General features: G+C 61.4%; 3 protein-coding genes across 5 annotated transcripts; 2 read left to right on the plus strand and 1 right to left on the minus strand.

Annotated features, from left to right (window-relative positions):
• Window positions 1-629: 629 nt before the first annotated feature.
• GADD45A (growth arrest and DNA damage inducible alpha) lies at window positions 630-2,444 on the plus strand. The gene is made up of 4 exons (XM_083845750.1): window positions 630-811; window positions 911-1,012; window positions 1,272-1,485; window positions 1,664-2,444. Exons 1-4 carry the CDS (start codon window positions 768-770, stop codon window positions 1,775-1,777), a joined length of 474 nt encoding a protein of 157 aa, XP_083701876.1. The 5' UTR covers window positions 630-767; the 3' UTR covers window positions 1,778-2,444.
• Window positions 2,445-5,085: 2,641 nt separating this feature from the next.
• On the minus strand, window positions 5,086-24,525 carry GNG12 (G protein subunit gamma 12). 3 transcript variants are annotated; one of them, XM_083845749.1, is made up of 5 exons: window positions 24,373-24,525; window positions 17,855-17,912; window positions 17,145-17,263; window positions 8,125-8,241; window positions 5,086-7,075 (listed from the first exon to the last, which is right to left on the minus strand). In XM_083845749.1, exons 4-5 carry the CDS (start codon window positions 8,218-8,220, stop codon window positions 6,950-6,952), a joined length of 222 nt encoding a protein of 73 aa, XP_083701875.1. In that variant the 5' UTR covers window positions 8,221-8,241; window positions 17,145-17,263; window positions 17,855-17,912; window positions 24,373-24,525; the 3' UTR covers window positions 5,086-6,949. The 3 variants fall into 3 exon arrangements, 2 of the variants coding, with proteins under 2 accessions (XP_083701875.1, XP_083701874.1); XM_083845748.1 differs by having other exon boundaries at window positions 17,164-17,263; window positions 24,373-24,524; XR_014587270.1 differs by lacking the exons at window positions 5,086-7,075; window positions 24,373-24,525 and adding an exon at window positions 20,229-24,353 and having other exon boundaries at window positions 8,211-8,241.
• On the plus strand, window positions 8,667-17,265 carry LOC310903202 (uncharacterized protein; the record flags this gene model as incomplete). Its single annotated transcript, XM_083845957.1, has 3 exons — window positions 8,667-8,691; window positions 9,583-10,623; window positions 11,638-17,265. 3 exons carry the CDS (start codon window positions 8,667-8,669, stop codon window positions 11,709-11,711), a joined length of 1,140 nt encoding a protein of 379 aa, XP_083702083.1. The 3' UTR covers window positions 11,712-17,265.
• Window positions 24,526-26,516: the final 1,991 nt, after the last annotated feature.

Below are 26,516 nucleotides of genomic sequence, written 5' to 3' on the forward strand. Positions count from 1 at the left end.
GGTGCCGGGGTCACGAGCCCAGCTCCTCAGCCTTGCCCAGGCACCCCTCTGGGAAACGGGCGCCCAGCAGCAGCCGCGGAGCAGGGCTGCGAGCTGCCCCCGCAGCACCCACTGCCAAAAACCTGGTGAGGGCTCTGCGGGGCTGAGCCGCAAGGGGCAAGCTCTGGGCAGCTGCGGGGAGCGCAGGCCGGGAGGAGGAGGAGGAGGAGGAGGAGGAGGAGGAGGAAGGCTCCCGGGTGCAGGACCCGGTGGCACCGGGCAGCAGGGGGGAGCCCGTGGCGCGCTGCCCCGTGATGGCGCGCCGGAGGCCCCGCCCCCTTTCCCACAAACCACGCCCCTCTCGCCAAACCCCGCCCCCCTCCCCGCAGACCACGCCCCCCCTCCCCCCTCACCCAATCAGCGGCGGCGGCCCCTCCGGTTCCCGTGGCAGCCGGGCGGCAGCGCGGGGTTCGCTTGCGGGGGGAAAGGCGAGAGGCGGTCGGGGGGGGGTGGTGGCGGTGGTGCTGGGGGCGTGGCCTCATTTGCATGAACCAATGGCGCGCGCGCATGCAAATGAGGGCGGCGCGGGTTGGCGGGGCGCGGGCAGGACAACGCCCGCGGGGCGCCTTTGTCCGCAGAGGCGGCGGCGGCGCGCGGCGAGCGGGGACCGGGAGCGGGGCCGGGCCGGGACGGGCGGGGCGGGGGCGGCCGGGAGCGGCCCCGGGGCTGGCGGCGGCGGAGCAGCAGCAGCAGCAGCAGCTCCCGTGCCCTGCTGCCCTGGCCGCACTATGACTCTGGAGGAGCTGCCTGGCGAGCACCGCGCGGCCGGCAGGTAGGGACCGGGGGGGTGCAAGGGGGTGGGTGGGCGTGTGTGTCCCCCCGGTGCTGGCGGTGCCCCTTCCCGGTGCTAACGGCGTGTGCCCGCCCGCAGGATGGAGCAGGCGGGGGACGCGCTGGAGGAGGTGCTGAGCAAGGCGCTGAGCCAGCGGAGCCTCACCCTGGGCGTCTACGAGGCGGCTAAGCTGCTCAACGTGTGAGTGCTTCTCCCCCCTCCTCCCCCCCCCCGGTGCTCCCGGTGACCCCCCCCCCCACCGGTGTTCCCGGTAACCCTCTTGGTGACCCCCCCCCGTGCTCCTGGTGACCCCCCTGGTGACGCCAGTAACCCTCCCGATGCTCCCAGTAACCCCCTGGTGACCCCCCCGGCAAAGCCCCCCGGTGCTCCCGGTGACCCCCCCCCGGTGCTCCCGGTGACCCCCCCCCCCCGGTGCCGCTGACGGCGGTGTCCCCCGCAGGGACCCGGACAACGTGGTGCTGTGCCTGCTGGCGGCGGACGAGGAAGAAGCCGGCGACGCGGCGCTGCAGATCCACTTCACCCTGATCCAGGCTTTCTGCTGCGAGAACGACATCAACATCCTGCGGGTCAGCAACCCGGCCCGCCTGGCGCAGCTCCTGCTGCCCCACACCGGCACCGAGCCCCCCACCGACCTCCACTGCGTCCTGGTCACGGTGAGATGAAGCCTGGGTCCCGGGGAGGCTCCCGAGGCCGAGCCGTCGGCGTACGCCGACGGCTCGGCCTCGGGAGCCTCCCCGGGACCTTCCCAGGACCTTGGTGGTGCTATCGCCTGGATTTCGGGTTGCATTCCCCGTGCTGACCCGTCCCTCTTCCCCTTCTTCTCTTTTCCAGAACCCCCACGCGTCCCAGTGGAAGGACCCGGCCCTGAGTCAGCTCATGTGCTTCTGCCGGGAGCGGCGCTACGCCGACCAGTGGGTGCCGGTCATCAACCTCCCCGAGCGGTGACGGCGCCGCGCCGGGCTCGGTGGGACGCTTTCCGTGCTTTCGCACTTAGCTCAGGAAGGAAACTCCCCCTGCCCTCGCGCGAGGATGCCGGGGAAGGGGAGGGGGGGGGGGGGGGAAAAGGGCAAAAAAAAAAAAAAAAATCCAAAAAAAAAAAAAAAAAGAGGGGGTGGACTCGCGTTGCGTGGGACGGAGGCCGAGCGACGCGGCCGGGAAGCGAAGGGAAGGAGCCTGGGAGCGGCGCGGGAGGAGCCGGAGCCTGCCCCAGGAGCGAGGACGCCGCCGAACGCCCCCCGAGGTTTCTTAAAGCGCGACTTGCCGGTTCTGGTTCAACTCTCCGAAGAGCTCAAAGGTTAATCGACACGCTTTACAGCCGACTTTTTAGCGTATTTTGGGCTGTTGAGTCTCGAGTTTTTAATGCTAAGATATATAGTAAGTTATTTTATGATATTGATTTAAAAGAAAAAAAGTTATTTATACTCCGCGGTCTCCTAAGCAGACACCCCTGGAGCGGTTGGTCCTGGCCAACCCCACCTTGTAACAGGCGGCTGGTGGGAGCAGCTGCCCTACCGTCATTGTCTGGAAGTGGATAATGCTTTGTTTTGGGGGTGTTTTTCTTTTTTTTTTTTGTTGTTGCTGTTTTTGAAATAAAGTTGACTCTCGGATCCTCTGCGCTGTTTCGTGGCCTTCGCTCGCTCGGCAGCGCCCCGTCCCCGGGGCTCGGCGGGCGGCCGCGGTCCTGTTGCACTGGTCCTGGAATGGCACCTGGGCTCCTGCCTCGCCCCTCCCAAAACCAGCAAACGCAAAAGCAGCCGGCGTGCTGCAGGAAATGTTGGGTATTTTTTCTTCCAACGCCGCCACTTAAAAGCATAGTTTGAACGCCAGGAAGCGTTTGGGACGCTCTGAAAGCCCTGCGGGGGTTGAGTCTTCTCGAAAATGGGGGAAAGGCGGCTTCTTTTTGCAGGAACCCTTCGCCCGCTGTGCTCCCGGCGCTGCTGCCGTCAGCCCCAGCGCCTGCGCGGCGCAGCACGCCCCGCCAGCTGCGAGCCCCTTTCTTCCCTGCTGGCTTCGTTCCCCGCGCCTCGCCAGAGCCGGGCGGGGAGGGCAGGAGGCACGCAGGGCCCCCGCCAGCAGCTGCTTTCATTCTTGTTGTCGCACGCCACACAAAGCCGAGCTCCACAGGGCACAAATCCCCGCTCCTGGCCCCAGAGGAGCCGGACAGCTGACGGCGGTGCCGCTGCCGCAGGTGCCGGCAGAGCAGCGCCCACGCTCTGCCCGCGGCCGAGGCGGGAGGCTGCGGGGACACCGGTGACCTAAATAGCGGCTGCTGAGATGCCCTGGCTTCTGCAGCCCCGGCGCGGGCTGTCTTGGGGTGCTGGGACACCGACCCTACGTGATTTTCTCCCTGGTCCAGGCGCTGGGAACAGCCCCTGCACCCTCCGTGCGGCCGCGCAGCTCGGGTCCGGCTGGGGCACCGCCGCCGCTGCGCCAAACGGGAGCTTTCTGAGCTCGTTATTTTTTAGCTTTGTTTTTACGGCGCGTGGCCGGCGTCAGCGCTTCTAAAGCGAACGTGCCCCCGGCGCTGAGCCCGGGCTGCCCCCTCCGCGTGCACGCGTTCAGACAGCCCCCCCCGGCGCGTGTTGCTTGGGGAGCGCAAATTTGGGTACCGGGGAAAAAACATTGGACCACAAGTACCTGGCGGCACAAGGCCAGGCCTTTCTTTTATCCTCCCCTGCCAGGCCAAGCAGAGGCTGCTGCTCGGTGCCAGCCCCGTAGCAGGGGGCGGTTCAGGCCCTGCTTTCATAAACCCAGTAACAGCGAGACACACGTAAAACTTAGGGTTTTTTGCTTCCGAAGAGCCTCCTTTTCTGGCCTCGTAACAACCACCGGACCTTTGACTCAAAACCAAAACGCGTCAATACAAGAGGGGGGGGCGTCCAAGTGAAATCCGATCAGCTGGGCACAGCAAAGAAACAAAAGGAAAGACGACCCCCCCACCCAAAAAAAAAGAACCACAGCTTTACCAAGGCTCTGTAAAACATCTGTTTTTTTTTAAAAATAAAACCAGAGCAGCCGCAGTGGAGTCACCCCGCTGGAGCAGGGCGCTCCCGGGGCTGTGACCCCAGGGCTCCGCTGTGCTGACAGCCGCGCGCGGCCAGGCCGCAGCCCAGAGCCCTGCCGGGAGGGGGGCAGCCGCCTTCCTCCCCTCCGGCCCCAGCACTTGGACCCGTACAGGGCCGCGCCGAAAGGCACGAGGGGGCAGAGATTCGCACGCAAGCAGCAGCGCCCCTGAGGCACCCGCAGGGGTTCCCCCGGTCCCGTCCGGGGGCTGCAGCCCTGCCCCGGCCCCGTGCCCCCCACCACGTGCCCCCGGCACCCCGAGCCAGCGACGGGCGCGCGCGTGCGAAGGTGCAATGCTCAGGGACGGCGGAGGGGAACGGCCAGCAGCGAGAGGCTGGACGAGCAGAGGGAGCAGGAGTATTTGAGAGGCTCGCTGAGAAATACGGAGAAAAAACAGCGACCCAGCTGGCTCCTTGGCCTGCGGGGCAGGGGACCGACCGCACACGCTGGGGTGGCAGCGGGGTCCCCCCGACAGCAGAGCCTCGAGGTGGGAGCGCCGAGAGGCAGGGCCGTGGTGCGTTGGGCCCAGCCAGGCGCTGAGAGCCGCCGGCAGCACCTATCCTACCTCCAGAAACCCCCGGCTGCTGTCCACGGCAATGGTTTCGTCTCTCCTTTTTCGTTGCACCGATGAAGAGTCCGTGCTCCTTCAGGATCGTACAATTCCTGTTCTTTCACTGGAGTGTTTACACCAAAAGAGCAAAGTTACAAGTGGAGACGGAGCCGCGGGAGGCCATACGCCCCCCGCGTACTGCAGGTAAAAACCCAGGGGTTACCCGAACAGCTGCACCGTGAATCGCCAGGAGCGGCCACCCGCGTGCCGCTGGGCTAGCTGTCCCTCCCAGGCGGTCTGCCCGGACTGAGAAGCACCTGAAGGAAAACCTGCGCCGCGCTGCTAACCCCACGCCTCTGACCGACGACGCATCGCGCCCACATACCCTCTTCCAACGTGTAAGCAAGAACGAAGGAGATGCTGAAAGAAATCCTCGCCCCAGAGCTGCAAAGAGTTCAGAATTGTACGAAGAGGCAGAAAAACGCACCTCGCGGGGAACGGGTCCGTAGGGCGCGATGGATTTCCCGCAGGCAGGGGCACCCACGGCCAGCAGCCCCCCGGGGAGCCCCGTGCGCAGCCGGGGCAGGGCACGGGAAACGCCGGGGATCCGCGTGCGAGCAGTAACCGAGCCAAGGGCAGCACCATGCCAAACGTCTTTATTAGGAGGTACAAGGTTAGGCGCCTCGTGCAGCGGTGGGGTGAGGCAGGAGGGGGGCAGGACGGGGGCTGCGCAGCTCCAGGTGCAGGGCAGACCCCGGCGGCCCAGCGGGGCGCAGCTGGGCCCCACGTCACCGCCGGCTCCTGCTTTAAGGGCGAACACCAGAGGGAAAAAGCACGACGTTAAAAATCATCTTTGCGTCTACACAGCTTGCCTTGGTTGGGGCGGGGAGCTGGGACACGCCGCGGATTGCTGCGGGACAACACCGTGTGGGCAGCTTGCCCTCGCCCCCCGACCTGCTCAGCCCCCCTGGTGCTGCCGGCCCTTTATACCCACACGCAGCCAAGGTCTGTTCTGAACTAGGTGCCTTACAAAATGAGAGTTAAAAAAAAAAAAAAAAATCAGCGTGGATCTACATCGTTGGTTTGAAATTGTCACTAGAAAAATAGTTATAAAAATAATTTGAAGGTGAGCAGAGAATAAGCAGTACGGCTCTCTTACTGCCAGCCTTGTGTTCGCGTCTGTGAACTGTTGGCTAAAGAGGCTTGTTAAACAAATGTATAAGTTCTCAATATATTATCAACAGTGCATATATAATTTAATATAGAAATGACAAATAGGCAATGTAAGACAGTAAATTACAAGTGGTTAATAAGTTCTGTAAAGAGCGTTACAGAAATGCACGGTTATGGCAGATCAGGACTTCAGCCTCCGAACCACCGGCTACAGAGAAAGACAAAGAACATTGGTAGCCAGCTGAAGTCGGGATTATTTTAAATCCCCTCGAAGTTTTCTGTTAATATGCAATGTTTGTATAAATATTCTATTAAAGTTTATACACACACACACACAAGGAGGTTTTTTATTATGTATATATATAAAATCACTTACTTGATGGAAAGGCTCCCCAGTTATATTTGCATAACCACAATCTGGATACAATTTGGCATTTTTTCCCCTCTAAAAAGGAATTTAAAAGAGAGCCAAGTTCTGAATCCCTGAACAAAACACAAACGAGACTTGGAGTGACAGAACCATACCTCCACCTCAGCCACAAAGCCAGGGAAACGTGAGCTTGTAGCCTTTGATTCTTCCGACAGCTTTTTTTTTAATACCAACACAGAGCTTTAATTAGAGAAAGCAGAAAAGCAGAATTGAGCAGAACTGAAGCTGAAAACTCTGCTTTTTCAACTCCTCTTGAAGAGCTATGAAAAAACCCTCAGCTATCTGACTCCTGCCACTTCAGGTTTTACGCTTACGAATCCTTGTCAAGAGAAAGAGGCATAACAGAGACGTAGACGTGAGTCGCTGGAGCTCGCCAGCAGTTGCTACAATGGTTTTCAAGGCAGCTGTTGCTAAATAATGCACTTGGACGTGGGTATGTGCATGAGCGCACGGCTGTGCGTCACCCAGGCAGGTATCGCTGCCCGCTCTGCGTGCACGCACAACCTGAGAAACTGAAACAAACGATGTTTAATTGGGATTCCCAATCTGTCCCTGTTCTGTCGGCAAAGCCAGGCAACTTTGGTGGTGTTTGTGGAAGTCGGGAGCGGGGCCTGAGCAGGGCGGCTCCCCGGGCACGCGGGCGGCTCTCACGGCGGAGCCAGCCCCGCGCCCGCCGGCCCCCGGCGAGGACCCCGCTCCCTCGGCCCAGAGGGCAGTTAATTCGGTTTGTAACCCGCTTCCTAATGAAGACCGGGAACAGAGGAAATGCTTTCGAAAGCTCAAGAAATCATTTATACACGTGGAAAAAGAAGAGTTACTAGCAGGTACCTTACAGGTTATTTGTCTATACATCTGCCTGTGCCTTGCCCCGCGTCGCAGCGCGGCGGTAGCGCGAGCGCTCCTATAACAAAACGCACGTCTTCTTATCCTTGAAGGGGTTCTCAGAGGCAGGTATGCCCATTAGCAACGGATCTTTCTTGGCATGTTCTTCACAATAGAGCATTAGGTCGGCTGACGCCTTTGACACCTGTGGAAGACAGAAGAAAACCATAAAACGGCCACGTATTTCCCTGGAATTAGCAATACGACCAGAGGAGCTGCCCACTGGGGAAAAGCCCTGTGCACGAACAGACCGATGCTGGGCAGCCGACACGTTATTTGGGCCCAGACCCTATTTCCTGCAAAAGCCAGACTGTCCTGGGTGTGACGCTGGGGCCAGCTTTATCTGCAGAGAGAAGAAGAAGATGAATCCTGGTGCCGTGCTCTTCCAGGAGCCCCGGGGATAGTTTGTGGCAGGTGGTGAAAGTACTGCTCAGCTCTTACGTAGCTCCTGCAGAAAGCTAAAAATAAACAGGAGGGGTTCGAAATATACAGCAGCTTTGTAATAAGGAACTTATCATCTGTAAAACCGGGGAGAACAAACAGAAGTGTCCTCGGATGACTAACACTTTCTAGAACGCCGCATACGGTCCCTCCTTGCGTAACGCCGCTCCGCAGCCAGCGTGGAAAAGGCACCTCTGCCGTGTGCACTTGGAGGTTTGTGCTGCTGGCCTCCAGGAGGGGCTGGGCGATAATTCGAGAAGCCAGACAGACAAAATCCGTCCAGGCAATATTACCAGTGTACCCAACATCCCATCCCTTCCAGCTGGGAAAAGAGTCGGGCTTCTTTTGTGCCTTGAGTTAGAGAAAACCAGTTTCAACGACCTTCCTTTCAACGACACAAAGGTGCAGATGCAACTTTCAGCCATTGGAAGAATGTAGCAAAATCACACAATTAACGCAACACATCAAACTGGAAGCTTATACCTGCTTTTTTTTTTTTTGCACACTTTTGACTTGCACTTCACGTTTTGCCCTGGTCTATTTTACAAGCCTGTGAAACACCGAAGTACCCGAGGGCACCTCTGAGAGCAGCCCCAGGACCTGGCTGTGTTCAGGTTTCCTAGGCTGAAGCACAAAGGTCAAGTTCCAGGTGGGGAAAAAAGCTGAACGGCGTGCCCCCGCGCACAGGCGCTCCCTGATCACATCCAGGGCAAAACGGGAGAAAAGGAGGGCTGAAGAAGGACGTGCTCTCACCTTTATCCGTTCTATTGAGGCTTCTATTCTTAGCTGCTGGACAGTCCTCCGGGCCTGCGCTATGTTGTTGGTGGTGCTAGCCGTTTTGCCAGACATTTTCAGAGATCCGGAGGCGCTCTGTTGGAAAGACAGCGGGTTATTTTCCCAGCAGGCGGCCCAGCGTGTTGCACCCCTACAAACAGGCAACCGCAATACGCTGCAAAGGTGTTTTTTTCTTATTTTACACAACGGGAGCTGCCAGCTGAGTGTCGGCTAGTCCGGAACCAGACACCCCCAGGAAAAGTGCATGGAGCCCCCCTGTACGGCGCTGCCGCCGCCACCCCAGCGGGTCCCCGTGCAGCATCTCCCCTGGCCGGAGCAGCAGGACGTCGCAGCAGGAGGAAGGGCAGAGGCTCCCCTGCCCTGCCCCATCTGCCCAGGCTGTTTCAGGTCTGCAGCAGCTTTGTGACACATCCGAGGGAAAAAAAAAAAAAAAGACACGCACGCACACAAAACAACAGCCAAAGTTCACAGAAATACTGCCAGCTGCCGTCTGCTCCCATATGGCCACGTACGGAGGCGTAGCAGGCAAAAAAAATAATAAAAGAGCAGCCCCGGGACTTTCCTTCTCTGGGTAAGAAGGCAAAGAGAGCAAAGAGAGGAGGGACGTCCGCGGGAGGACGTCGGGGCTCCTGCACAGCCTGAGCTGCCCGACCCCACAGCGTGCTCTGCCACAAGGCTCCTGGCGAGGCGCTGGCTCCGCATGTGGCTGAGCAAGGCAGGGATTGTGGCAGTGGTTTGGGAGCGTGGGGTGTGGAGAGCCCAGGCACCGAGAGGCAAAAAACCCTCTTGGAGCCGCCCCGAGATAAAGGCTCTGCTGGCTGCTCCGAGCCACCTTCCCCAGGTGCCCAGGAGCTCAAGGAGCAGCGGGTTCGGGCCTCCTGCCCCGACAGCAGCGCGGGCAAGTGCAGCGCTTCGTGCAGGCCGAGGACTGTTTGCAGTCCGCGCCCAGCACCCTGCGCACCAGCACCCTTCAGCATTTGCTGCTACCAACCACCCGCGGGGCCGCGCTGCTCCGGCCCGGGGCCGACCACGCCGGCGCTGCTCGCTCACCCAGAAACGCCTCCCCGGGGAGCAGGGGCGCGGGGTTGAGCCCTGCTCCTCGCCGACAGAACGGCAGAGCAGCCCCCAGCCGCTCCCCCGAGGGGGTGCTGGCTGCTCCGACACCCCGCGAGCCCCTTCCAGCACAACCCCAGAGGTTCCCGAGGCCGGAGGGGCCGCGGCCTGCCCAAAGCGTCCCGGCAGGCAGCTCGCCACCCGGGGCTTAGCTGAGCAGACGAGAAACAGGGTCACACGCCAAAAAAAAAAGAGTTTGTGACAGCGTCGGCTGACTTGGAGAAAACAACTCCAACTTCGTACCCATTAAAGCCGTCTCCGAATGATTAACTAGGCTCAGATGATTAACTTCGGGTTAAGCAGCTTGTGATGCGGCACTGGGAAGCACCGCGAGGGCCGTACCGACAGGTATTTCACGCTCCGCAGCTCCCAGCTGCCTCGTGCGGCCCCCGGTGAGGCACCGGCAGGGCACGGTGCAGCTTCCGAGCCTCCCCGGGCGCGGGCCGGGAGCGGCGGTGCCGGCAGGACGCGGGAGGACTCTGCCCGCACGGTGCTGGCCCGGCTCACGGCGGTCGCAAAGCGCGACCCTCACACGCAGGCAGGGGGGACAGCAATCACCGGTGCTGCGATTGCAATCCTACATTGCACTCCTACGCCCCGGAACAACCGGCACAAGGGTGCTCACGAATCTCCCTGCTCCACATGGCCGCGGAGCAGCCGCCTCCTGGGCTCCCGGCTGCTTTCCTGGTGCGTGCAGCGGGGAGGAGGCAGGCGTGGAGCAGAACCGGTTCAAATGCTGCACGCACGCCGAGTGCCAAGCCCGGGGTAAGCGGGGGAAGCGCTTTTTTTTTTTTTTTTTTAAGTTCAGAGCCTTTAAACGCGTGCCAGTTCAAAGATCACGGCGCCAAGCAAGCGCTCGGCAGCAGACGAGGCTCTGGGTGGCTGCAGGAAGGCGCTGCACTTGCGGCACGGCCCCTGAGCGTGCCTGCCCCGGTGTCCTGCGTGCAGCTGCCCCGGGAGAGCTGCAGCAAAGCCACGGAAATGTGAGCGGAGGAGCCCCCCGTGCCCCTGGGCAGGGCAGCAGGCAGCTGGGTCAGGGCAGCGTGCAGCAGGGCGGCCGTGCGGGTGGCTGTGCCGCTGCCGCAGCCGGCTCGGTACCCGCATCTCAGCTGCCTCCCCTCCCCACGGGCCTCTCGCTTCCCAAAGCAAAATTCCCAGAGCAAAAGCAGGGGAAGAGGAGCAGGAGGGGGCGGCTCCTCGCAGCGCTCGGCCTGCGGGGCAGCAGCACCACGAGGCGCAGCAGGAGCCCTGCTCGGCGCCCCGCACGCTGCCCACGCAGGCCGAGAGCCGCCACCGGGGCCAGCACCGGGCTGCGCGCCACGAGAGGTCCCTGGGCGCACGCGGGTGAGCACCGCCGCGGCCCGCCGGGCGGGAGGAAGGCAGGCAGGGCGGGAGGAAGGCAGGCAGGGCGGGAGGAAGGCAGGCAGGGCGGGAGGAAGGCAGGCAGGGCTGTCCGCGCGACGGCAGCTCGCCCTGCAGTGCTGCAAGCCTGCTCCAGCCCTAACCGGAGGCAGGCGCGGAGAGGCAGGAGGCGAGGGAGCCCCGCCGTGAGTCAGCCAGCGCCGGGGCGGGGACGGCGCGCGGGGAGCAGCTCCGGCCGTGGGGGGGCAAAGTCCGGCTGTGCCGCAGCCGCCAGGACGAGAGGGGGGGACGCGTGGCGACCCAAAGCCGTGCGCACGCCACCACCGGCCCGCGGTTACCGTCCGGCCGGGCCGCACACGGCGCCGTGCTGCAGCCGGGACGGTGCCTGCCGCGGAGACGCGGGCCCCGGCGAGCTCTCCGCGCGCTGAATCACCGGCGCTGGTAGCGCCCGGATAATAAAAGGCGTGTTGGGTGATCCAGCCTGCACCGTACCGGGGAGGAGGAGGGAGGCTGAGGGACACACGCACAGCGGTCCGGCACAGCCACAACCCGTTCACAAAGGTTAATCTTCATGTGGCTCGCTCTACTGCTGGGAAAGGGGAAGTCACGGGGAATGCCTGTCACTGGAAGTGGCAACGGGAGGGAGGTGCGCGCTGAATGCATCCCACCTTATTTGTCAAACGCAGTCGAAGTGAAAAGGCTGCCAGGAATTCGAGGCGGAGGCCGCGGCACAGTAACCCCGAAGCCCCGTGAGTCACACGAAGGAGCCTTTGCCAATTCCAGCCGGGGACGGCCAGCCCGGCCAGCCGGGGAGGCTCACGCAGCAGCGGGCAGCGCAGGGACACGCAGGGTCACCGCAGACACAGAAGCTCAGCTTTGTAAACCAGGGTGGGGGGGAGAGGCCTGGGGGAACGGGGACCAGGAGGTGGCACCCATGGGTGTCAGCCAGCGTGCTCCTGACGGCCCACCAAACGACAAGCAATCTGTTATTTACAGGTAACGGACGCACCCCGAGGCGTGGGGTAGCTCCGCAGCTGCCCACCCCCCTAATCCTGGCATTTCGGTTTTAAAGCCGCAGGGTTGAAACCAGGCACCGCAGACCTGAAAGCCGGGGCGAGGAGCTCCCGTCTCGCTGGCAGCCGTGGGCTTTGTGCTGCCTCTGCTCCCCGTGCCCCCAGCACAGCGCCTCTGCCGCCGAGCGCCCTCTCCTTTCCTAAACGAACGGCCTCGTTACCGAAGTTCCCCTGCTTATTTTCCCAACTGCATTAATAAATTGGACGTTTCAAAAACAAAACCGTAACATCAGAAAATTAACCTGCTGCACCTCCTCCCCCCCCAAACAAACAGAAGCTGCGTTACTCTAACGGCCCTCCTAGGGTTACCGAATCTCTCCCGCAGAGATTTGCCAACAACCGGGTCAGCTCCCCTCCTGCTTCCCCGAGCCCCCGGCAGCCGCCCTGTTAAATGAGCAAATAAATAAGCAAATAAAAATAAAATAAATAAGCAAACGGCTCCGGCTGCGGGGTTTCTTGTAGGGCGCTGGTGTCTAAACCCAAACGCTCGGTGGGACCCGCGTTGTGCGCGCCCAGCCTGGGGCAGCGCTTCCCGAAGTGTGGCTCTGGAGCAGCAGGGTGCCTGTGGAGCAGCAGGGTGCCCCTGGAGCAGCAGGGTGCCCCTGGAGCAGCAGGGTGCCCCTGGAGCAGCAGGTTGCTGTCCTGCCCCGTGCTTCCCCTGCCTGCATGAAGCCACCTGCAACGAGACGACCACACGGCTGGGGAGGCCGCCCCCAGCTCGCAGGCACTAAGCCCCCCAGGGGCACCGCACAGCCCACGCCATCCCGCTTCATTCTCCTGTCCCCCCCCCAGCAGCATGCAGCCACCACTATTAATCCTCCGTATAAAAACCGAGGTCCCACCGAGCTTTTCAGTGCAAGGACACGAAGCCCCCCCCGTGTGATCTCACGCTGTTCTGCGGCAGCACCTGGGCAGGAGCCCAGTGGAGGACGCACGCTGGGTGACATCCTGCGGCCCCCGACCAGCCCACAAGCGACCCCGCAGCAGGAGGGCCCTACAGGGCCAGGGTTAGAGGCGGGAGAAGCTCCCCACCCGGCACAGCTGCAGTCACGGCACAAATCCCGCTCGCCTCCGACTTGGGAGCTGCAAAGGGACCCAATTCTCAGTCCTAGCAACAGCCGTGCCCGGCACCCCCGCCCAGCACCGACATTTCCCCACGAAGTGCTCTGGAAGCGCACGCGGCTATGTCTGAAAACGGCCGGGGTGTATTTTTTCCAGCTGCGGCTGGTCTAACAAGAGCAGCAAGCCTCCGTGCCCGTGCTTCACGCCTGCGAGGGGGCCCGGAGGTCTGCCTGCCCGCCAGCCGGGCCACCTGCTGCACGCCTCCCGCTGCGGCTCGGGGCTCGTCGTGCCGAGCTTCTCTCTGCTTTCAGCCCCGAGCACACCGTGCAGCTTTCATTCCCCCCTTCGTAACACGAGGAGCCTCCAGGAGCAGAGAGGCGCAGCCGGCTGGATTGCCGGCAGATCGGCTTCTGCTGCGGAAGCCGTTACCTCCAGCAGGACTCGGCTCCCAGACCCGCAGCCCACCGCGTACCGTGGCACACGCTGCCGTGCCCTCGCGGTCACCTTGTGCCCTCTTCCACCCGCCGTCCCCACCCCCTGCTCTGGATGTTACTGCTAACCCTGCTCCTCCATCGGGAAAGGATGGCACTACCCGCCCCGGAGAACACTTTTACGGTCCATACTCCCCCCTAAAGGGACACAGCCCAGGGCACCAGATGTGCAGAAACGCTACAAGCTCTTCTGAGCACGCAGCGAGGGTCTAGGGTGAAGTTGTTACGGGAGAGGGACGACCACCACCGAGGGCAGCTTGCCCCCTGCAGACACCTCGCTGGCAGGGGCACACGCGGGGCTGAGACTCCTTCATCAACAAACGAGCGGAGCAAACCAAGCGTGCCACTGGGAAGGCTCGGGCTCATCCTTTGGGGAGGAAAAAAAGGACAAAACCTTTTTTTCCCACGGAAAACTGAGGACCTGGGCTTGTTTAAATAACGATCTTTAAAAGAGGAGGGTGCCCACCAGCCGCGTTTGGCCACGGGGAGGTTTAGCTACAAAAACACGTGAACCTTCCAGCGCGCGCTTCACGCAGGACGTGTACCCGCGTTTTTTAGTAAGTAATAACAGAAACGGCTACGGCCAGGTGGAGCTGCCTCTCCTCCCTCCAGGAGCCCTGCTTTTAAGGCACTGCCCTACTTCTTCCCACGGGCTGTCAGCAAGGAGGGTAAGGTGCAGCGGGCGCTCAGAACAACGGCCCCGGCAGGTACACAGCCGGGCGCGAAGGCTGAGCTCCAGCCGGGCTAATTAAAGCCCGATCTGTCCCGCCAGCCGCAGGGTGCCCACCGCCGCAGGGCACCGACCACGGGTGCTTTGCCCCAGGGAGGCTCGGCCAGCGCCTGGGATCCGCGCCGCGGGGACGCTCGGCCCCAAGGGCACGGACGGCAGCAAGCCCAGCAGCAGGGCTGCTGCCCGCGGGGCGACGCGGCCGGGGGACGCCCAGGCAACGCTCGGCTCCCGAACTGCCCGTGAAATGGCACGGCGGGGTCCGACGTTCGCGGGTTTGGCGATTCCACAGCGAACGCTGCGGGGTTACAAAAGAAAATATCCTCCGTCCTGCGACCTCCCCGGGCATTTCCTGAAAGTCTGAAGCTGGGTGCCCCTTGCACATCGCCGCCAGCCCCATGGCAGCAACAGCTCCCCGCGGCTTTACAGAGCTGCCTCAAAACCCTCTGCAGTGAGACCTTACCCCCAGCACCGTCCCCCCCCGGCACCCTCTCGCCCCGCTGCGGCTCTGCAGGCAATTCAGCAAGAACACGCCAGGAAAACCCACCTCCCGCCGCCTCTCTCCCCTTACCTCCCCAGCCTCTCCAGCGCTACCGGGAACAAAAGGCCGGAGCTCGCTCCTACCTCCGAGGTCAGCGCTTTTGCTCGCCCCTCTCCGGCGCCGGGACGCTCGCAGGCCACGCGCCCTGCAGCACAGCCCGCTGCCCGCGGCACGGCGCTGAGGACTCGCCGGCTGCTGCAGGCCCCGTGCGCGCCGCGAGCGCTTCAGCACGTGCAGGCACCCGCGTGGGAGCCTGGAAGCTGCGGGCCGCGTCGGGACTTGAACGCCGCAGCTGGTTTTCCTGTGGGAAGCCGTGGCTGCCCTGCGCCGGGTCTGTTCCGACTTGCAGAAGCCAGCAGCGGCGAGTCCTGGCCAAGAAGCCCGGTGCCGGCACCGAAGGCCGCAGCCGGGGGCTGAAATAAACGACTCTGCTTCGAGGGCACGGCACAGCGCGACAAGATCAGCGCGCAGAACGCGGCTGGACCCAAGCGTCAGAAAATCTCCACATCTCCGTGCTTGTGCATTTCACGGCCTTGTTTTTTTTTTTTTTAAATTTTCAAGTCCTTGAGGGAAGAACCTCTTGAGGGAAGAACTCCCGGCGTGACCGTCAGCCAAAGCGCCTGCCGCTTTGCATCCGAGCACGCCCGGAGGGGGACGGGGCTTGCTCTGGAGCCCGCAGCGTCTCCGTGCGCCGAGAGCAGAGCATGGATCTGATCGCGAGCTGGGAAGCCGGGACGCGTACCAAGTGTGGCACCCGGCATGGGAAGACGTGGTGCGGAGGAAGGGGAGGGAGAACAGCTTCCCCCACCCGCCAGCCTGCTGACACCTTCAGCACTCACCCGCCCGCCTCCTGGGTAGCGCTGCTCGTCCCATCCGCAGCTCCAAAGGGCACGCTACAAAAGCTGCCCGCGGCGGGGACCCCGCTGGCCTGGGTGCAGCCCCAGTTAGGAAGCACTCGAAGGAGGGGAGGTGGCCGGCACTCCGCACCCGTGGGGCTGCCCGAGGGACGGACAGAGGGACGGACGGACATCCAGGCGCCCAGCCCTGCGCGGGGCCGCACTGACACCCAGTGGAAAGCGGGGCGAGAGGCCTGGCGGAGGGGAAGGCAGCGGCTGAGCCGCCTCCTTCCGCCAGACACGGTGGGAAACAAAGCCTGGGGAGCAGGGACGCAGCTGAACCCTGCCCGCCTCAAAACTATGCGGAAGGAGCAGAGCCCAGCGTGGGCTGGAGGCCTTCTAACCGTTCTACCTGCACAAGGAGGGCTCAGTGCGCTCGTGCATGTTGCTGCCCCAAGCCCAGTGCCCTTGATGCGAACCCTGGGGGTCCTGCCCCTGCCTGCTGCCTCTGCTGGGAACGATTACTGGTGGCAACGGCATCAGCGGCTTCCTGGGGTTCCTAGAAAAAGTTTGGTTTTGGTAAAAGAAAAGAAGATCCTTCCCAAACGGTAACAACCCTTTTAGGTGTTCAAGGATCACGCTATCTCGTGCACAAAAAAAGCTAAAGCAGGCGGCAGCTGCAGCACCCGGCGCACGGTGTGAGCAGTGCAGGATAGCAGTCCCTTGGGATTTACCCCGCACGTTACCGAGAGCTGGAGGGATCGAGGCAACGCAGGTGCCCCAGAAGACCCAGCCTCTTTTCTGCTGGGCACAGAAGCTCCTGTCCTGTGCACAACCGGCCGGCGTGTTGTACAGCCTGCACACGCGCCGATTTTACAGGTGAGGTGGGCCTGAAGTCAACACAGGCACAGGGTCTGACATGGCAGAGAGGCAGGAGAGGAGGGTGGTGTAAGGGGGACCGGCACGCCTCAATCCTGTTCCGTCTCTGTGCCCCTTGTCTGGATTATGGCACACGTTAGCATGTTTCTAAATCACGTATTTAACACGAAACGCACAGCACTGACAAACTCTCCTTCCACCTGCAGCTCCCGGAGCAAGTGCTGACGGTGGCCCGCAGTTCGCCGTGGGAAGCCTGCTGCTTCTGCAGGGGATTTACACACGAGAACATCCTCACCCGTAAATTCTCTCTTTTTCAAATTATAAACAATACTGCCGATCTCTTAGTCTTTCTAAAATGCATAAAAATCCCCAATAATCCGAAACGAAAAATAGACAACCGCCAAGATCTTCACCTGGATTTAACCTTCTGGGCTCTCTGTTAAGGGCTCGTTCCCTCATCAGCTCCGGCTCACCAGTTAGCCCAGTACAGTCCTGCTGACTGAGTCCGGGCCACAGCTACGTTTGATTTCAAAGTCAGCCTCCCAGCACGCGACTCTGACAAACCCAATTTCCTTGTTGGGAAAGGAGCTGTGGAAAAACCTGCTTTTATTTTCCTCTGTGTTTTCGCTGCCCGGACTTTTTATGTCTTCAGTATAAATGAAAGCCGTGAAAACTCACTTCCAGATCCAGGTTACTTCGAAAGGCATCTGAGAAGTGCTGTTTTCAAGTCACCAGCCTGATGCCACGAGGAGAGGCAACCTGCTCCCTGCCAAACCGGGGCGCAGCTTCCCCCGGGAGGGAGCTGCTCCTCCCCACGCGGCACCGCCCCGCTCGCGCACAGCAGAAAAGGACAAAAACGAGCTACAGAAACGTGCAGAGAGACGCGGGCTGTACCAAAATCAGTCGGTCTTACAGCATGTAAGGCAGGAACGGTCCGTGGTCAAACCTCCAGACGGGGAGTCACGAGACGCAGCCCGGCCGCAGGTTGCGTGACCTTGAGCGAATTCTTTAGTCTGAAAGAGAGATAAAGCCGAGAGCCGGGTGGGAGATGCTCTGCGGAGAGCTCCAAGGTTCCCGGGTCAAAGTCACTAAAGGGGTGCAAAGCATCACGCAGGCCGCTTGGCTGCAGGAATTTATCCGAGTGTTTATTTTGAGAAAAGGGAGAATTAGGAGGCTTTGCCTTCAGAGGTGGGCAAGCGATAATTACGAACGCGCTTCAACAAATACAGCAGTTACGGAGGGTTCCGCGCCACCCCTTGCTAACTGGGGTAGCCCCAAGGAAAGACCTGACCTCCGTGGGAGCCGCAACCCCTTCAAAACAGTGTTTCTGCCCCAGCGCTCAACGTGAAGTCGGACGAGGGTTATGGTGGAGGAGCAGCCGCTGCTGGCACAGCGCCGCCCGCAGCACGGGCCGGGGCACGGCCGCAGCCCGAGGAACACAGGCAGGCACGTGCCGCACGCTGGGACCGTCCCTCTGCAAACAAGCTGAGTGTTTTGTGTTTGTTCTACTCCAGAACTAAATGAAATCAGAGGGGTTTGGGCCTCGCCGTGCTGTTTGGTGTTCTGCAATGGAAGAAAGGAGCGAGTGTGTGCCGGACACTCACCTACATAGGCAGCCCTGTTGCTCGTCCGCCTTGCTTGGATTTTCTTTCTGCAGCGAGCCTGAAACAGAGTAAAACAACGACTGTAAGCAGTGCAAGCAAGCCAAAGCAAAGAGGAGCACCTGGGGCTTAACTCTAATCGCAAGGACTGGGGCATTTTGAGCCGGGCCCCCCAGAACACCTTTCTCAAGCCTCCCCAACACCCAGCTCCGTTCCCCCTCCTGAGAACGCGGCCGCGCGGGGCTGGCTCCCTTGGGGCTGGCTCCCTTGGGGCCGGCTCCCTTGGGCCGCCTCCCAGCCGTGCGGGAAGCCAGCACGTTCTCACTGCCTCCTCGCGCCCCGGCCTCACTTCCACCACGCTACGGCTGGGGAAAAATAAATGAATAAACACACTTGACTACAAGACTTCGATACGGGTTAACAGAGAGAAATAAAACGAGATTAACGTAGCACTGGTCGCAAAGCTTGTTCTGTATTAAAGAAAAATGGATACGGAACGGCGGGCGATGCTTCCTTACAACATTCAAACGATGGCAATTCAACGAGGGCAGCAGTTTTCTAAGAGTTTTGGTCGTGAATGGAAGTGAAGCGAGGAGACCAATACACGCAGATGGGCACCCTAAGGATGGAAGGCAGCGACTGACGGGCGCCTGAAGATCACAGGGGGTTTATTTGTTTAAAGCACACCTGGGAGACGAACGTCGGCTGCCTTGATGCTGGGGGCGGGAGAGGTGATCCTAAGGCGACCCACGCGCTGTGAGAGCCAGAGCGGGGCCTTCGCTCACAAGTCCATGTTGCTTTTTCAATCACCTTGCCTTGACCCTGCCCGGAGGCTGCGTGTGGGCTCAGTGCGAGCCGGGGGGCACCCAGGGGTGCGCGGCACAGCTTCAGGTTGTGCAGCCAGCGAGCAGGCATCGAGCCCTGCCTGGTAATCAGCACATTCACCTCTCCTATCATTTACAATGCAAATTATGCAACTCTGCGGCCCTGCGGAGCCATCGCTCTTCCAGCATGGTGCCAGCCGCCCGCCCGCGCCGGCTGCCTTCAGACGAAGAAGCCGGGACACCAAGAACTCATTCACCAAGGCCCGGCAGGAGCCACGATCGCCACTGACACCTTTTGGACAAAAACCAAGCCCCGTTTGCCGAGGGCCGGTGGAGGCCTGGCTCCGAGCCCCGGCGCAGGTCAGTAACCAGCCAAGCAGTGCAATTAGCCACAATTTACAAGTGCTGGTAGGCAGGAAACGCAGGGCAGACCCCCAGCGTGCCACCCCAGTGCACCACCCCACTGTGCCACCCCGGTGCGGGGCGAAGCCACAACGCTGCCAAGAGGCAGGGTGAAGGGAGGCAGGGGTGGGCTCTGCCGGCACAGTCCCGGTAACAAAGCACACCCCTCTCCCCACGCTGGAAACGGCGCTCAAGTGTTAATAGCTGCTGCTTAAATCACCGTGAGGAGCAGAAAAACAAGTCGCATCAAAAGCGGGACTGCCCAGCCGCAGGAATCGTTGTTTTCCCCGCTCTGAGCCTGTGCTTCTCGCACGCAGCGAGGAAACGAAGCGCACGCGGCACCCGGCCTGTGCCCACACGGACGGCTGTGCTGCACAAAACGAGCTTTTAATGGCAACGAGCTTTCGTTTTGCAGCGAAGCGAGAGGAGGAGTCTTCTGCCCACCTAAAAAGTCTGCCTGAAATGGGGAAGTTTTGGGACGGCTTCAGAAGCAGCTCGAACGCGCGTGCAGCAGGACGAGGAGGCGGTAGGCCGGGGGCCCAGCACCTGCTGCAGCGGGACCAGCCCCGCTCTCAGGGCAAATCCCCCCCAGCCTCACAGCGACACAAACCAGCTGCGGCCGGGAAGACGACGGTCAGGCTTCCAAAACGTCCTTCTGCTCATCCCCGCACCAAGCGGAGACCCAAACGCCCGACTTCTTCGGCTTGAACCTACAATCTTCCCATTGCGCTCGCTTAACTTCCCTCTGCAGCGCTGAGACGAACACGTTTCCCGGCGACTTAAATCAGGGACTCTTTTGTCATTATTTTGATTCAGAAATCAATGCCTCCTGGACTTCTGCGTCACCGGTAGACGACTGCAGATCCGTATTTAATGTTGGTTTACGTTCCCTTCAAGCATGTCCTGCGGCAGCACAGCTTTCCAGGGGATCGCTTCTGCCAGCTACGCTCGCGGAGGTTCAGGACCGCTGAAGGGAGAGGGCAGAGCAAACCCTGTATTTTTTAGATGAGCCAGTTTGGCTCATTTGGCCGCCCGGCGTTTCAGGATGCACGCTTTCTTCCTTCTAAGGTTTACCTTCCAAGCTGCTAGATGCCCGAGAGGTTTTTACAAGCTCGGCACTAAACCAAATGTATACACAAACACAATCTTACCTACTCTCGTGATGCATTAGCCCGTCTGAACCATACTTGCCCGAGTCTGACACTCTCTAACAGTTTCGAGGAGGGGGCAGCCCCATCCCCGCAGCCTCCTCCTGTGCGAACGCTCCCAGCCACGACGCCGGCAGCAGCCGGGACGGTTCCTCCGCAACGCCGAGGCGACGGCCCTCGCACATCCTCCTGTACCCCGACCGATCCGGGCGTGGGTTGGACAGAAAAACAAACAACGCAGTTAGCTCCTCGGCCACTTTGAAGTAATTCTTACCGACGAGGTAAGCCTCTGGACGGCATACAGGTGCGGCTCAGTGAGGTTGTGTAGCTGAAGGACCCATCCTCAGCGTCCGCCGGGACGCCACCACGTGCCGTCCTGCCCTCAGCAGGCTTCGAAACCACAGAGCTGCAGGGCGCTGCTGCAAAGGGTCCTTCAGGAGAACCTCACTTCTCGAACGCAAGCTGTAGTAAACCACCCTGGGCAGAGTTTTTTTGCACGTTCGCTCTAAGGTGGCAGCACAGAAAAAAAAAAATCAGGTATTTTTGACCTTCTGTATCCGTCTGATTTTATTTTTAAAACCAGAAAGGGAATTTTCTTCTGGGAATACACTGGCTACTCGCTGAAATGATGAATGGCCTTGCAGAGCCTTTTCCTCTTTCGTTAACTTCAAAGGCATACGCAGATACATCAAACACCTCAGAACAGCAGAGGCTGCACCAAGCGTTGGGGAAGCCCAAGCACAGAGCCCTGAGAGGGCAGGACAGAAATCCAAACACGTCCAGCTGGGGACAGACGGCTCGGGAGAGGGCCCGCTGCAGGCAGACTTCCTACGTTACAACCAATTTGAAGGTGAGGCTTACATTTATAAACAATTAAAATCGCCTTGTTTCCGTCAAACACGCCCGTGTGATAATACGCCCGTGTCGGTGCGGTGAAAGCTTTGCAGCTTTGCTGGGCCACGAAGCACAGAAAAGCAGCAGAAGTGCTGCGGCGACCGCGGGCCGAGGGACGTCTTCTTTACAGCGAGGGTCGGCGTTTTGGAAACGCTGCAGACGCTGCTGCGGTCACCGAGTGCTCGGGGCCACCGAGCTCCCGCCCTGCTGCTGCTGCTGGGGCTGCTCGGCACACGCCCGGAGGCAGGAGATGCCAGGGAAGGCAAGGGGCTGTGTGGGGTGACGGTGCTGCGGGAGACACACCGCCCCACGGCAAGGCGCCGGGACGGCCCGAATCCCTCCCAGCTTTTACACCCTTCCGCCAGGACGGGGCCGCTGCCCGCGAGGCTTTGCCAACCCACCCACGGCCGCCGCAGCAGTTCCTGCTCTGCAAGCCAGACTCCAACAACAGGTTTCCCCGATCCCCTGCCCGCACCTTCCCTTTCTAACGACGCCCTCCGCTTCCCCAGGAGAACGCCCTGCAGCCGCCCGACTCGGAGCTCCCCAGCATGAAGCCAGCCCCGGCCCCGCGTGCACGGGGCTGGGGACAAACGGCCGGGGCTGGGGACGATGCCACGGGCAGGGGACGATGCCACGGGCTGGGGACGATGCCACGGGCTGGGGACGATGCCACGGGCAAGACCAGCCCTCTCTTCCCGCCGTAGCGCTAACTCCGCCGCCGGGCCGGCCGGCACAACACGCGGGCGCTCCCCGCGCTCTAACCCCCTCACACGCCAAGACGCTGACACGGCCCCGGGAAGCCGAGTGTAAACGCCATGCTGGGGAGAGCCCTGCGCGGGTCCAACGCCTGCCCAACGCCCGCGTGGAAAGCTCTGCTTGCGCAGGGGTGTGCTGGAGGAGACACGAAAGGCAAGGCAGCAAATGGGGTTTCCCGGCATTACCCACACCCTGCCAATTAATTCAGCGGGCAACTGTCCGAATCTGTCTTCTCGCAGCCTGCCGCGCCACCCATTTGTTCATATTTAACACCAAACTGTTTTCCTCTGCTAACCTGTTTTTACCTACCTCCAGAAAACCCCACAGAGAACTCTACCGTACCTGTGAGGATTCCTGTCATTACTTCTGCTCTTTCTGCTACTTCTCATTAACCCCTAGAGAACACAGAGTAAAAATCTTTTGCTCGTGACTTCAGGATTTTCTCTTCCCCCTCCCTCCTATAATCCTCAACAGATTTCAGAAGAGAGCACCGTGTCAAATGCAGCGTCAGTGTTCGGGTTTAGAAAAACGAGGTCTCATTGTGTAAGACCACGAAACGCAGAAAGCAGCTGCACGATTCCGGCGGTGATTAACTCCGAGCAAATCCCGGGAGTCGCCCAACATCTGCAGCTCCAACTTCCCAAGAAAAGGCAAGCCCGCAACTACTTCCCAGATCTGGCGAACTCGCTTTCTGCTTTCATTAAAGCCAGTGAAAGTTTTACTACCGATTCCTATCTCGGCGAGATAAGGGGTTTTCTGTGCTGGAACACGAGGCCCGAGAGCCCCGCTCCTTTCTGGGGCACGCAGACAACAACCTATCTGCAGAAACGCAAGCCTTCTGAGAGCGCTGCTAAACAATCTGGCCAGTACTGTCGGGGCGAGTTTCCGTGCTAATTACAGACTGCTTCGGAAGTCCCTCTTCTCTGCCCCCGAGGGGACGGCTCGCGCTGAGATCTTTGCCCTGGTAGGGGGATGAAGCGAGACGGCCCGTGGTGGGGATTTACGGGGCCGCCCCGCGGACTTCCGGAGCGGTCTGAATTTGCTTTTGCAATGAGCCTCATCGCAAGACGATGCATCTGGGAAGAAAGCACGCTCCCGGCCGGAAGAGCCGTGGCGCTCGCCGTCTCCCCGGCGGGCCGAGGATCTGAAGAACACTCGGGGGTATTGTGGAGCCGCCGCCGCCCGCCCGCCTGCGTCTCCCACGGCTCTGCGCTGCAGAGGAACTTCTCGTGACCTGGGCTCAAGTATTCCGAGTATTTGGAGGAACACAGCCGAAGAAACGAACTTGCAGCGTTCATAAAGGAGTTGTTACACGGCCACAGAGAGAGATCTGAAACAGCAGCCGTGCCTGAAACGCAATGGCTGTGTTAAAACTTAGTGCTGCTGAGGGGTTAGGGATGCTGGCGGTGATGCCGATCAGCAGCGATTGCCCTCGACGTCTCTGAGTAGCACGAGTGCTTCATTAGCAAGAAAAAGGTGGTCCCATCAGCTGTGTGATCACACAAGCCTGCCTCACTGCAAGGCTCAGCCCTCACAAGGTGCTTCCCTTCCAAATTTATTTGCCACTTTAGCGCTGGATTAAAGACACCCCAAATTCCGGTAATACACCCAGCGCAAGGATGAAACACGGGATTGAGAAGTCATTAACCGCACGCTAATCCCTTAATCCCATCCCGTGGTACAGGAGCAGCACGAAATACCGCTGCCGCCCGGCACTCGGTATTTACTCGCAGGATTTTACCCCTAAACGAACTTACGAGCGAGATAAATGCAAACGAGCAGCTTGTTAGGATGCTACCAGCCCCGAGAAGCGCCGGCGAGCAGCCTGACGGATCGCTCCCAACCCGGCGCGACACGCGGCGCTACCCACACCGCGTGCTGTTCGCCGGGGCCGGCCTCCTCCGGGGGCAGCCGGGCACCCTCCTGGGGCCTCCCTGTCCCGCTGCAGCCCCCCTGCAGCGCGCTGCCAGGCCCCGGTGCCGGTCCCGGCCTCGCCGTCGCCCTCACGCAAGGCCTCCGGCGCACACGCGGCCGGCGGGGCGAGGCCGTGCGGGCGACGCCGCGGGGGCTGTGCAGCCACGCCGGGCAGGCGAGGCGCATTTGCCCTTTTTTTTTTATTGCCCCAAACCGAGCAAATCTCAGCGTGGGGCTGAACTTCGAAGTCCGTGCCGTTAGCGAGGCGAGCCCGTAGTCGCAGCCCGCTGCCAGCCCCGCGCAGCCTTCCCCGCGGCCCCAGCACGCGGCGCTCCCCCACCCGGGGCCCCTCGCGGAGGCGGCAGAGCGAGGCCGGGACGGGAAAAAAAGAATAAAATAAATAAAAAGCAGCAAAAAGCAGCTACAAACTCCGCTCCAGGCGCTACGGGCCCACCCGAGGCCGGGCCCGCCCGCGGGCCGCTTCCCTGCGCCGCCGCCGCCCCTGCCCTGCCCTGCCCTGCCCGGCCACCCCCGCCCGGGCCCGGCCACAGCCCCCGGCCCGGCCCGGCCCGGCCCGACCCACCGTCCGTCCGTCCGTCCGCCCGTCCGTCCTTCCGGCCCCGCTCCCCGCCGCCGTCCTCCGCCCGCAGCCCGTCTCCAGGGGCGACCGGAGCGGGCGGCCGGGCCCCGCGCTCCGCCTCCTCCGCCCCGCTCCGCCCGCGCTCGCCCCGCCCGGCCCGGCCCCGGGAGGCCCCGGGGAGGCTCCGGGAGGCCCCGGCCCCGGCCCCGGCCCCGGGAGGATCCCGGAGGTCCCGGCCCCGGCCTCGCAGCGCCCCGGAGAGGCCGGGGCTGGGGGCCGGGGGCTGCGTGCCGAGGGGCGCCCGGTGCTGCTGGTGCTGCTGCAACGGGGAGCCGCGCGGTTTGGGGCTCTCGGAAATAAACGTTTTCGTGTTAAAAAAGGGGTTTTCCTCTTGTTTTGGGCGCGGTGACGTGTTGTTGGGGTGATACGATGTATGTGGGGATTTATATGCCCCATGCTCCTGCTATCCCCAGCAGCACGCTGGGTGCCCCCGCAGCAGGGCAGTGACAGCAGGACGGGGCTCGGGACAGCACAGCAGCCTCGAGCGCTTTGAAGACAGATTTTGGCCATGCTTTGGTGTTTACCCAAGCTCTGTGCCCACAGTCTGAAAGAGCAGAACTGGGGCTGAGGGAGCCCTTAGAACCCCCCCAATACTCCGTGTCAATGGCACCGGGCCCAGGCGAGTGGCCTCCGTGGGGAGTTGGGGCCAGGAGACACCAACCACGGCACCACCGCCCGGCTCCGTGCCGGGACGCACACCGAGGTGCGCGGAGCCAGAGCCTCCTCCAGGCCCGCGAGCGGTTGCGCCACCAAACCCGGTCCCTCCGGTTCCCCCGGTGCCCGTGCGGAGGCAGGAGCCGGGCTGCGCAGGGGCTTTGGGTGAGCGCGGCCCGCAGTGGGCCTGGCGGCTGTCGGGGCTTGCCCTGCGCCCCGCCAGGCACGGCCGCGGCCTGCTGCTGCTCGCAGGGCGCGGCGCTGCGGTGCCCCAGTCGCTCGCAAATCGTGTTTGTTCGCAGGGGAGGGTGCTGGTGAAAATTTGAATACAGGCCTGGAAGCCCGCGGCAGCGCCTGTTAGGTCACATTAAGTTTCGGGTTTATACCCGACCGATTTTTGTGGAGATCGAGGAGGACACGAACAGCTGAGGTTCTGTGCCTGTCCTGTTTTCCCTTTCTATCGGCAGCGGTGCTGTGCTTTAAAACCTGAGTTCTCCCTGGCAGGGGGGCAGGAGGTGGCCGTGGGCACTACACGAGGAAGCCGGCCCCACACATCAAATCCTGCCGCCTGCCTTCACCCACTCCCCGCCCCGGTGAGGGGCCTGATGCAGGCACTGGGAAAGGAGAAAATTGCGGCCCCATTGCAACCGTGGCTTTCTGAGACCGACACTGGGGAAACTGGTGTGCTATCAACAGGGATTTGGTGCAGAGCGCATCCCCCAGGCTGCAGCCCCGCAGTCTGGCAGACGTGGCACTCCCAGGAAAGGCCGTCCTGTCCTCTCTATTTTCCACAGCCGAGCTGGCTTTGACGCCATCCCAGCGCAGCCAAGCCGTGACTCTTCTGGCAGAGCCGGGTCTGGGCACGGTGTCAGCCCCTCCGCAGGCAGTGCCCGCAGGCGGGGAGATGTCACCGCCGTGCCGGCAGCCGGTGCCGTTGCAGTGCTCCGGGTGCTTGTCGCACCAGGACGTCCTCGCTCGTTACACACTGGGGCCAACGCAGGAATAACGCAGCCCAAAACAATGTCTCTGCACCCAAAAACCATCACCCGACACGCGCCTGCGGGCATCCCGCAGCAGGACGGTGTCCCCCTGCCCCCTCGTTTGGTGTCCTGGTGGGGAGGGATGGGGACGGAGCGGGCGCAGGGCTCTGTGGCTCTGGTTTTCTGCCTGGCTTGGGGAAAAATGGGTCTTTTCACCCAAGGTGTGCTTCCACTGCAGTTCCGGCAGCAGTTTTTGTTACAATCCTAATTTTTCAGACTTCCAACAATGGCAAGAAACCTGATCTGTTTTTTCAAGTTTTTGTTAGGACTTATTTTTCCCAAATTAATGTAAAGGTGTCTGCTTTTCTTTTAAGTGAGCTAGCTTTTAAAGACCACTGTTTGCGTTTTGATGTAAAATAAACAGAGAATAATAATAATAAAAAAAAGTCAAAA

The sequence above is a fragment of the Anser anser genome (genome assembly GCF_964211835.1).
Source record: "Anser anser genome assembly, chromosome: 8".
In the NCBI taxonomy this organism is placed as follows: Eukaryota; Metazoa; Chordata; class Aves; order Anseriformes; family Anatidae; genus Anser; species Anser anser.

Coding starts and splice junctions, on each gene's coding strand:
- GADD45A (XM_083845750.1), top strand. CDS start 768: ATGACTCTGGAGGAGCTGCCTGGCGAGCACCGCGCGGCCGGCAG. Junction 812..910: donor GAGCACCGCGCGGCCGGCAG/GTAGGGACCGGG, acceptor GCCCGCCCGCAG/GATGGAGCAGGCGGGGGACG. Junction 1,013..1,271: donor GCGGCTAAGCTGCTCAACGT/GTGAGTGCTTCT, acceptor TGTCCCCCGCAG/GGACCCGGACAACGTGGTGC.
- GNG12 (XM_083845749.1), bottom strand. CDS start 8,220: ATGTCTGGCAAAACGGCTAGCACCACCAACAACATAGCGCAGGCCCGG. Junction 7,076..8,124: donor CCTCAATAGAACGGATAAAG/GTGAGAGCACGT, acceptor TGTCTTCCACAG/GTGTCAAAGGCGTCAGCCGA.